This window comes from Eriocheir sinensis, unplaced genomic scaffold, assembly GCF_024679095.1.
Source record: "Eriocheir sinensis breed Jianghai 21 unplaced genomic scaffold, ASM2467909v1 Scaffold161, whole genome shotgun sequence".
NCBI lineage: Eukaryota > Metazoa > Arthropoda > Malacostraca > Decapoda > Varunidae > Eriocheir > Eriocheir sinensis.
The window spans coordinates 72,109-83,986 of NW_026110973.1; the positions used below are offsets into that span (position 1 = coordinate 72,109).

Genomic DNA, 11,878 nt, shown 5'->3' on the forward strand with positions numbered 1-11,878 from the left:
GGACAATGTTTGTGTGCACACTTGCAATTATATACTCTTACCAGAACAACTTTCATGGACAGTTTATAAATGATTACTGCTGAAATAAAGTCAATGAATTATTATAATAGGGCTGAATCAAGCATTCCTTTTGTCACGACTAAAATCATGATTGTTTCTCCTTTGATCTTGTACAATTCTAAACTGTAGCAGTAATAGCATCCCGTGGATATGAGGTATATAATTCTTAAGAGTTTGTTTAAGTTTATGTATTGTATTAATGGAATCTGCTTGTTTTATGGACGAATACAGTGTATGGTTTACTAATCTCGATTGTCTAAAAGTATTATACTATGAAATCATAAGTCTCACCAAGATAAATGCTTTTAGGTAACAAAGGAACTGTTTGTATTTTTTTTGTGCCCTTGAACTGTCTCCTTTGCTGTAAAAAAAAAAAAAAAAGTGTATGCTCGCCATGCAAGAAGCTGTTACTTACTACGTGTCACCGGACTACGTGCTCTAGTATGGTTCAATAAAGAATAATGTTTCTAGTGAATTCATTATTTAGATTTCAGAAACTGTCTTCCACATGCTAGCATATCCAATTTGTACCCCTTTTCGTTGGAGAAAGTCTGCAATCAGCATTTCACAACTTCCCTCCCCAGCCTAACTCCTCTACTTGCTAATGAATTGGGTAAGTGTACATTGTAGGTAGTTCTTGAATAAACAGGATTTATCTTCATGGTTTCTGGACCTTGATTTTCTTACTCTTGAGTAGTTTGAATGTGGAGGTCAATTACTTATTCATCTCCAATATATCTTACTCAAACATTTCAGCAAAACCAGAACCATCACAGTTATTTAAGGCGGGGCAGAACATTGATCAAAGTTTGGCGCTAAAATGCTTTGTAACACAATGAGTAAGTTGACTAATATAGTGGTCCAGCCAAAGTTAATTATTTTTATTTTTACTTATGCGGGCATTACATATTATAATCAGGCATCCATACCAGATCAATCAGTTTTAGAGTAAAGGAAAAGTTTGGGTGGATGCCACCCTGAACTTTGACTTTCAGTGTCAAACAGCATAAACAGGTTGATTTTTATCCAAAAAAATCAAAGTATGTTTGGTAATTTTAGTCTTTAGGGTTATATGTTGTTTGAAGTATAATGCATACAAGCCATGTAATTATTCTACACATTATCACAGTTAAATCTGATGTTACCCTCCGCGAGATTTGAGTATGTATAACGGTTTAAGACTGATGACCGTTAACACGTTCAAACATGGACATGCACCGAGCAAGCTCCGCCCACAAAAGTCAGGCCCGATCAGACATCCGTCAAACACGTTGGTCCAACATGTTTACCCCTTTCACACGTTCAAACATTCTCTCAAACATCGTTTTGTCAAACGCGTTGGCCAACATGTCTGACCGTGTAAAACCCCCTTAACGAGTGTCGGAGCATGTCCCCATTGGATAATGTATGGGGGGAGAGATCCTCTCGCCGCGGACTCACTTGTCGTTCTGCCGGGGTGCGGTACGATATGCTGGGTCGGTCACTTGATTCAGATCGGTCAAAATATCTCGCCACACCGGCCTCACACAACTGACACAAGTCAGTGTCACAGTGTGCACTGTGGACTGTGGAGCGGGCGGCGGCGGGTGTGAGTCGTGTGGTACGTGACCGTCTGCTCTTCCGTGTTGTATTTTGAAATGCTTTTCTGTGCAATGTAAGTTTGCTGAAGTTCTTTGGTATCTTATGCTGTACTGTGGTAGTTAGTTGTAATAAGTGCATAAGATTAGCTGTAACTGGTGAAATAACGCACTCATAACCTGGTAGCCTAGCTACGTACTTTACTTTGTTTTCTCGTGATGTTTTTTTTTTTTTACTTAAATTATCTCATTTTTTTTTCCTAATATTGTAATATTGTATATGCCAATGGCAGATTCGTTGTCATAATATTTATTAATAAAGTAGCCTACTGCATAGTGTAAGTGCATAATGTTTTTTTTTGTTTCCAAAATGTGTCCGTAGTCATATGAGTAGGCATAGCCTCCTGCATAGTGTAAATGCATAATGTTATTTATAGAGTATACCATATTGTTCCCAAGCAGCCCAAAGACTCCGACGATTCAGTTAAGGACCCTGAAGAGGCTTTCCAGACTTTTATCACCACTGGGATTTGATGAGGGCCTCTCGGAAGGTAAGCTATTCTCCATTTGTGGTTCATCTACCCACATGGAAAATAGCTTAAATACGTAGTGCTTAACTAATTTCGGTGCCTAACATCAGCAAGAAGTGTAGCAAACAAAGAAAATAAGTGTTATTCTGATTATAAGTGCCTGCTGGTCGAGGCATCGTGACGTGTGACACGAGTGATTTTGTTAATGTGCCTTTCCGTCGATTCACCCCATCGTGTGATCCGAGTTAATACTTATATTTACATGTTCGTGGAGAAGGTAACAATACTTGTGACAATATTAAAACAAAAAGTAAAGTGGGGAGCATGCGCATTTGCTGCGCGTGGCTGCAGGCGCTCATCTCCCTTTGAGCCTGTGGTGGGAATAAACCCTTTACCCAGGGACAGAAGGCCGGTCTGAGTTCCGGGCTGCCTAAGTTTACCTTCCCGGGAAGCTGGTATTACAACCCCTGACTGATACCCGGTACCCATGCACTGCTGGGTGGACAGGGACGAGGGGTAAAGAGTCTGCCCATCTGACTCTGCTCCACCCGGGGATCGAGCCCGGGACCTCTCGGTTGTGAGGCGAGAGCGCTACCATTACACCACGGAGTGATTGTTTTTATCTGCCTGTACGTCGAGGAAAATAAATATGTGCGCAATATATATATATATATATATATATATATATATATATATATATATATATATATATATATATATATATATATATACTTTTCACTAACATTATCTGGACTCCGATGACTCTGTGAAAGATCCAGACTTCAAGATCATGGGGTCAATCAATCAATCACCACGTGAGCGTGGGTGTCAATCAGCGATGATTGTGTAACGTAGCTATATATATTTTTTAGGTAGGGGTGGGGAGGAGGGGCCGGGTGATCAATCAATCAGTCAATCTCCACCCAGACCAATCAGTGGACGCGCGGACACGTGAACGCTCGTGTCAATCAGCGGCGATTGAAGGGCTGAGTTTCTTCCATGTCCACCAGGACCATTCAGTTGACACGCGGACACGTGGACGCGCGTGCCAATGAGCGGCGATTGCGAGGGTAAGTTTCTTCCATCTGCAGCCAAACCATTCAGCTGACACGCAGACACGTGGACGCGTCTGTCAATCAACGGCGATTGAGGCGGTAAGGTTCTCCCAGCCCTGTGTCAAAAAAACGTCGATTGAGGGGGTAAGGTTAATCAATCCCCGTGTCCTCCACCGAAATGGTGGGGGCTGGTTTGGTGGAATGGGGAACTAGCGTGGGTTGGCTCTGGGGGGCGGCTAAGGGACTTAGATGGGCGGGTGGGTATTTTTTGGGGGGGCCTGGGGCGGGCAGAGGCTGGTTGGTGAAATAAATCAGTCCCTCGTGACCGTTCGGATGACACATTCACATGGTCCGATCTGTGGACATTGGTTTCAGTTTAACGGTGATTGAGCGTCTAAATTTAACCAATTACTGTCTTGGGCATCGAAACGCCGGGTGGGACGGTCACGGAGACGAAAGTGAAAAGTATAGTAGGAAAGCGAGCTTCTGAAACATTCCAAGATTAACTATGACTCTCATTGGGTAGCCGCATAAGGCTTGTCTCGCCTCGTGCAGGGTCCGAACTGGGACACGCAGCGCTACCACGTGCCTTCGGGTGCGGTGGGGTTGTAGGGTACTAATGTACAAGGTACTCAGAAGTCTCTCAAGCTTCCCGTGTATTGACGCTGGGGAAGAGCCTACACCTACCCAAATGAAACCTTGGTGTAGTTCTAATACAACGGCCAGAAAATTGACCGGGGAATTGAGTGAGAATATTACTACCCGCGATGGGGACAAACGGCGTAGGGGCGCGCCCCCCGGTGGCGGATGGGGGAATCCTCTTTGAGGGTACACATAAGTGTCGCGGACCAACTTGGCCTATATGAGAAGGAAAACTCACATTCCAAACCCCCTACTATATGTAGGTGTCTTTAAATATATGTGTTATATGCAAACTACAATTGTATATCTATTACAGGTAGATACCAAATAAAACAGGTACAATGACAGATAAGCAGAGCCAGAGCAGCGAGTCTGATATAGACGACTCAGACCGTGATGAACACTTCGATGTGCGAAAGTATCAAGCTACAAAGCGAACAAAAGAATGCCTGTCCTTTTCAGAGGAAGAGGCAATCCTATCGAAGTACCCAAAAGAACTCTGGGAACAAATGGAACGTAGAAACAAGAGCCAAATTGAAGATCAGAGGTCAGGTATGTAAATGTATACAAGTATATGTATGTTATATATCATACGCATGAGGATTATAATTCTTGCGTTCTACATACTGTTGTATGATCGCATGAATGATTGATAATTTATTTCAGGCTGTAGTCAATGGACTGACGGTAGTGCACAGCCCACACCAGCAGAGCAAAACCCTGCAGGTACAAGTTGTTTTCTGCAAGGAAATTATTTGGTAAATGTGACTGTGTTCGAACAATGTGTTGGTACATGACTAGCCTTTACAAACAGGTTCTTCCCCAGGTGCCTCATCAGAGGATGAGACAGGGGGTGACATGTCTGTGCCAAGGCCAAGGTTAACCGAGGATGAAATGGAGCTACTTGCCTGCCAAACCCAAGGCATGGGCACCTCGGAAATCCTTGAGAAGGGTGTCTTGAATCCTGCAAAACGCAGACGGATCAAGAAGACGTTTGAAGAGCATGGGACTGTCCCAACTCTGAAACAGGTGGAAAGTCATTTTGCATCTCAACTCGCCTACCATGAAGGGGAAATAAAAAAAGTTACAAGAGATGGAAGAATCATGGAAGACGTTGGCAGAAGAATTTTTGGCTGGGTCTGAAGGATGAGCAGGCTGCCAGACTTCAGGCACACCTCGGGGAGCACCGGCCACGTCCAAGGAAAAGGGATGCTGTGAGCAGGGTGCAGTAAGTAAAATCATGTAAAAACTGAAACTGATTTTTGCACAACACCAATGCTAATAAACTGACTGTCCAGTTCAAAATGTAATGCTCATTGGTAGTTCTATTACAGGCGGCTGTGCCCACTGGCGTGGTGGAAGGTGCATTAACATCAGGCGACACCTCAGTCAGTGCCATAAGCATCTTAACAAAAGTGATATTGATACGTTGATTGAAAAATACTCTTCACTGCAAAAAGTAGTGCGATCAAAGATGCTAAAAAAAGCCTCCAGTTAGAGACAGCTCCAGCAAACAAAAGATCAGTAAAAATTATCCTTCCAGACAGTGCTATGTCTGCGATAAACAAGTAAAAAGACTTGACATTCACGTTGGGAATAAACACTCCGTGAAGCGGCGCACAAATACGTTCAGGGATATCATGCGCCAATCTCTGGTGCTATAGCAGGGCACTGATGAAATTGAAACTGTGGAGGTGGCATCTGGGAAATGAACCATTTTAATAACAGATGGAGTAAAATAATTCCTGAACCATTTGAGGAGTATTTGAGGATCTGCGCTCCGCACGCTGACTCAACCAAAAGAGCGCAAAGGCGAATGGCGAATAATGTTCTCACCCACAAGGTTCAGAACGACATTCTGACGACCCTGAGTGACTCTGCCATCTGTAAGCTGCTGGTGAAAATAGATGATACTTAACCTCTTGGATTCTTGCCCAGCAAAAAAAGAGATGTTCAGTGTGGGTTACAAAAGAAAAAATGTAGATGCATGCAGACGAGCTGTTGCATGCTTGGAATGGTCGGATGATGAATTGTACCATGTAGAGAAGGATGAGGCACAGACAACAGACAAACGCCTCCTCATTACAACAAGTAAGTATGCAATTATGCATGCCATGTGCTATATAACTAATATAACGATTTCTTCTCAATACTTTGAGCTATTTATACAATTGTCTCCGCAGTGAAATACCAAAAGGAGGGGTCATTGAGAAGGGCCAAACCCGACGTAAGAAAGAATTATAGAACGTCACATTGGAAGTGATCGATAAAATCCTAAAGTCCGATTACATCAAGAACACCTCTGGCAATGCTAAGAAGTGCTTGACTAACCCAGAAGTGACACCTTTGGCCCTGAGCGACTTTAGCAAGCTCAGAGACATCCACATCCTTACACTGATGATACAATTGTCGGTGGTAGCGAGTGTTCTCAAATGCTAATAGGTTCCCGGATAGAGAAACTCAATATCCGTCAGGGTTACTTTATTGGATAAAAATCACAAAGGTCAAGGGCACAAACAAAACATAAAGAAAAGGTGTTTGTGTGGGTATGCGTTTGTGTGAATGTTGTGAAGTGTGGGTGACATTTAAGTGTTGGTGTATGTGTGGAACTATGTACGAGGACAGGCAGTAAAATATAAACGAAGACAAGGAAAGTTGACAATGAAGACGCGACAAGACAGACTGGCAGACACATAGTGACGATGGACATTACATGTTGGGTCGGCTCTGCAGCGCCCATTTTCTTAATTGTCACTGAGGGGAAGGAGCACGCAGTTGAGCGGTGACTGCTATACAATCAGTAAGAAGACCCATGGAGTTTGCTGAGTTCACACTGGGGGAATATCTCGATATGGAGGAGAGGAGGACAAAAGGGTCTGAGCCTGAAAACTACTACGTGATTCGAGTTGCGAGGCATAAAACAGCTCAGCAAAGTCATTACGGTTTACTTCTATGGCATATATTACCCAATGATCTTTTAAGATTGACGAAAAAATGTATCCCTATGTATGAGTAATGGTTTTTTTTCTTTGCAGGACCCTCGCTCCTCTATCTGGAGGAATCTGGCAGAAAGGTGTCAGATGCATACATGTTGTTCTACTTGTCGGTGGCAACGTCCTGCATGGCCCCAAGCTGCCTAGTGTTTCCAAATAGGTTTCAAATAACGGAGGCCAAATGTTGCTCAAAAATAACATTTTCCAATCTGAGCAGGATTGTGAATAAGACGGCGATTACGTCCACATCCCATTGCAAGTCTACTTCCAGGATATTTCGCAGCTCCCAGATATCAGCTCTCTGGGAAAAATGTGATGACCCAGCCTGGAAGCAGAAGGTCGCTGAGCAATGTTGCCATTCCCTGGCTACCGCCACTAGGTATTATCACTATTCCAGTAAAGTGGAGCCAGGGAAGTTAGTAGTGGCCACATTGAGGCAGATGAGGGATGGCTACACAAATGACGATGCACACACCTTCCCCGAGGGCGTTCCCGGTGTGCAGCATAAGAACACGGCTGAGGTTTACCCTACCCGCCAGATGAGATGTGTCAGTTTTACCGGCGGGGGGGCTTTTAGAGGGGTCAGCGGAAATAGGTAGCATGTTTCTCACCATAGGTAGATTCACGACAAGAATTCACCAAATCAGACGGCTTAGTTGTCGGACTAAATTTCTCACTTTCCCTGAGGTTACCTATCCCATAGGAACCCATGTTAAAAAAAAAGGCTCACTGAAGTCCGACAGGTAGAAAGTGAGAAACTGGACTTGAGAAGTCTGTCGCGAGACAGGTTAGTTTAACCCTACTGTTGGCAGTTTTGTCGTTGATACAGCAGTCCTGCTCAGTACGAGAGGAACGGCAGGTCCTGACATATGGTTCAGCTCTTGGTCGATCGGCCAGTGGAGCGAGGCTACGTCCGTGGGATTATACCTGAAAGCCTCTAAGGCAGAATCCCGGCTGGATGACCAACGATACCGCGTATGGCCTGCATCGGGATGGTTACCATTGAATTTTCGAGAGATTCGCTCCCCGTTCGTTCGCTGGCGGGGCTAGAAGATAGACCCGTGCAGAGGGAACTCGGGAGTGCCTCGACAAACAGGTTCAGGCTCTCTCCCCCCTAGTAGAGAACACCCAGATGCTGATGTGCCGTACCGAATCGAACGCAAACGACTTACGTACCTGTCACGGTGTTGTTGGCGGCAAAGCAACATCCTCACTGGGAACTCCCAGTGTTGGAGGCATCTAACACAGATGTATCTAATTTCCATGCACAATTTTGATCTAATTCAATTTATGGTCACACTTTAACGAAAGCGTTTTTAATATTTGCCCAAACTGTTAACTCGCTTAAATTTATAACAATGCCTTCGAACCTTAAGTGTGACGTCTGTCCCGGACGATTTGCAGCTCAGTACTTCCAGCTGAGTAAAACTTGCCGCCTCTGCGTTCAAAGATTACAACTTCAGAGGGCTGTGACTGAATGGAAAGTCAAACATTACAATCCTGAAACGAAATTCGAAGCCCTTCAGGAATTTGTTGCAAGCAATGTGGCAGTGACTCCATCATCGATGGTGGAGAGGCCCTCCACCGAGACTGTGCCCTCTCCAGACGAATCTCCTGCTTCACGGGAGGACGTGTTACTTGCCTCACAGGTTGACTCCCAGCCTGCCTCACAGGCTAACCCCCAGCCTGCACCACAGGCTAACCCCCAGCCTGCCTCACAGGCTAACCCCCAGCCTGCCTCACAGGCTAACCCCCAGTCCGCCTCACAGGACAACCCCCAGCCTGCCTCACAGGCTAACCCCCAGTCCGCCTCACAGGACAACCACCAGCCTGCCTCACAGGCTGAACCCCAGCCTGCCTCACAGGCTAACCCCCAACCTGATTTACAGGCTAACTCCCAGCCTGCCTCACAGGACAACTTCCAGCCTGCCTCACAGGACAACTTCCAGCCTGCCCCACTTAACGCTTCTCTTCCTGCTTCACAGGATGTCGGGTTCCAACCTGTAAGCCTTACAGGTTGGAACCCGACCTTGGTTGCCTGCTTCGGTTTGGCTCCATTCCTTACAGTGTAAGGAATGGAGCCAAACCGAAGCAGGCAACCAAGGATTTACTGACCCCCACTACCTTCAATAGGTTCCAGGTGCTGGCAGACACCATGGAGGATGAGTTTGAGACTCGCCTAGTTGGGGACTCCATGGTGCATGGCCAGCTAGTTTAGTAAAGGTAAGTTTACACTTACGGCGTTTTGTGTCACGGCGTGTCACGGCGACACACCGTGCCACGCTGTGACATCCCCGTGCCTACACCGCGCGCACACCGCGTCAAGACCGTAACAAGCGCTCCAAATGGTCGCGGCGCCGTGCCAGAAATCAAAACTTTTTGATTTTGTGTCACGGGGTGGCGCGGTGGCGCGTCGCCGCAACAGACACCGTGATGCGTGTCGCGGCGCCGTGACAGACACCGCGGCACACCGCGACTCACCGCGGCACACCGCGCCAAGTTCGCCTGGGTGCAACTTGACGCGGCGCCTACAGCAACTTGACACGGCGGGCACGGAGTGGCCGCGGTGACTGTCACGGTGGGCGCGGCGTGGCCGCGGTGACTGTCACGGTGCGACACGGTGTGTTCGCGGTGTGGTCACGGTGTGTACGCGGTGTGGTCACGGTGGGTTACAGTAATTGGAATTTAATGTGCTGATTGGCTGACAACATGCATGGGAGGGTATAAATATAGATAAAGTCACAGCACATTAACCATTCCGACTCATTCAAGCACTGCACACAGGTCTCTACAATGCCTCGCAAGAAGTCGAGTGAATCCCCAGCCCACCTTTCTGCTAACCTGATGCCTGTTGAAGATCCTTCAGTAGAATATGCAGATGGAGAAAGTAGCCCACATCCCGACGGTGTTGCTGAAGATGACGTGATGGGAGGACCAAGTGGCCGACAACCCCATGCCAAGAGGAGATGTCGTCCCAGCAAGAAAGACATACCAAATTACAAGTTTTCAGAAGAACAAGAGAAGGCTGTTGCGGAATTCGTTCACGAACATTCGGCCTTATATGACAAGAAGGACAAACGATGGTGCGACCCCAAGTTCAAGGAGGCCCTGTGGCAAGAGGTGGCAGAGACGTTCCCTGATTGTTCGTTTCTACAAGTGAAGAAGTTCTTCGAAATGAGGAGGACTGATTTTGGCAAGATTGAAAAGAAAGCTAACAAGAGTGGGTCCGCTGCACGAAAACTTACACCAAGGGAGGAGGTGGTGATGGCGACGTGGGGCTTTCTCGGAGGGCACATAGCCCACGAACCTACACAATCCAGCGACCGATTCTCCCCTACGGTTTCACACAGGTCGTCGTCTTCTGAGTCAGGTCATTCGGCCCATTCCATCATCCGACGAAGGAACCTGGGAATGGTGAAACGAAAGAGAACGGGAACAGAGACCACAACACACTCAAGTGTACCTGAAGATGACGACACCACCATCAAGGATCTTCTGAATGAAGCCAAGAAGATCATGGAGAGGAGGGAAACGACAGGGGTGGAGGCTGAAATTCAGGACTTTACCACGTACCTCTGCTCCAGGCTTCGCAAAGTGGCGCGAAGGAATCACAAAGTTCTGTTTCCCCAGATCCTGGAGTTAGTGTCACTGTTGGAGGAGGAGCCTGGTGATGAGGTTGGGGAAGGCAAAATCGACGGTGAGAAGGTACTGTCTCGACACTCCACACCACAGCAGCCCGCACAGCCTCCACAGCAGCACTACCAGCCACCACAGCAGCAGTATCAGCCACCACAGCAGCTCTACCAGCCACCACAGCAGCCAGCACAGCCTCCACAGCAGTACCAGTCACCACAACAGCCCGCACAGCCTCCACAGCAGTACCAGCCACCACAGGAGCTCTACCAGCCACCACAGCAGTACCAGCCACCACAGCACCCCGCACAACCTCCACAGCAGTACCAGTCACCACAGCAGCCATACCAGCCACCACAACAGCAGTATCAGACACCACAGCAGCAGTACCAGCCTGTGTATACTGTGCTGTCAACACCAAAACAGCAAATACCTCCTAGCCCTGCTCCAGCTCCTGCAGCAGCAACTTCATATTTCCTGTTTCAATGGAAATGATGGTACCCTCCGTCAAGTCTCCCAGCGTCGCTAGTATATCTTCCTCCAAGTCCGTCCTGGAGACACCCAAGGTGACCAGACCAGTTGACAATCTTGACAGTGATGAGGACGACGACTAGTCTCTACATACTAAAATTGTGAATGTCATCATTATGCAAATGTAAATTCTATATAAGAATAATTATGTAAAAAATCGTACCATGTATTTTATATACCTACCTTGCATGAAAATGTAGTTGTAGAGAACTTGAAACTTAAATAATATAATAAAGATAAAGTGACAAGGTTATAACATTCAAATAAATCACTATAAAGATACATGTATGGAAATATAATACAAGCAGGTACAAACAAAACTATTTATTCATGAAAGTTTACAGAATTTGTTTAGACTGAAGGTCTTCCCCTTGGATACACCACCCGATCTTGCCATGAGACTTGGCCGACTTGCGATGTGTAGTAATGGGATAGATAATCTCTGATGTCCTTTGCTCTGTTGGTGTAGTTGGATCCCCTCCTGTTCATCAAGCCCACCATCAGATTTTTTTCATCCCTCCACATGCCAGGTACCAGGTTGTAGTTGCTATCTTCTCTGTCCACATCGCCAAATGCATACGAGTAGCGGTCGAGGATGAGGTTGTGCAACACACAACCACACACTGTGATGAGTTTCACCACTGATGGCCTTTGTTGCATGGTGGTACCAAACACTCTGAAGCGCATCTGGAGGAGACCGAAGGAGTTTTCCACCACTCGACGGGCACGGGACAACCTGTAGCTGAAGATCCTCTCCTCGTAAACTTGTGATTGGTGGGATTATGGTTTCATCAGGAATGGCTTGAGGGCGAACGCATCATCCCCTACAATATGGTACGGGATTGAAGTAGTAGCAT

At 46.5% G+C, this 11,878-nt stretch overlaps 1 protein-coding gene across 1 annotated transcript; it reads left to right on the forward strand.

The window, feature by feature from the left end:
* The first annotated feature begins 9,105 nt into the window (after positions 1-9,105).
* On the forward strand, positions 9,106-11,119 carry LOC126990383 (uncharacterized). Its single transcript, XM_050849004.1, has one exon. It carries the CDS (start codon positions 9,651-9,653, stop codon positions 10,983-10,985), a length of 1,335 nt encoding a protein of 444 aa, XP_050704961.1. The 5' UTR covers positions 9,106-9,650; the 3' UTR covers positions 10,986-11,119.
* Positions 11,120-11,878: the final 759 nt, after the last annotated feature.

Bases quoted from the DNA above. Each gene is read 5' to 3' on its own strand.
- LOC126990383 (XM_050849004.1), top strand. From the start codon at position 9,651: ATGCCTCGCAAGAAGTCGAGTGAATCCCCAGCCCACCTTTCTGCTAAC.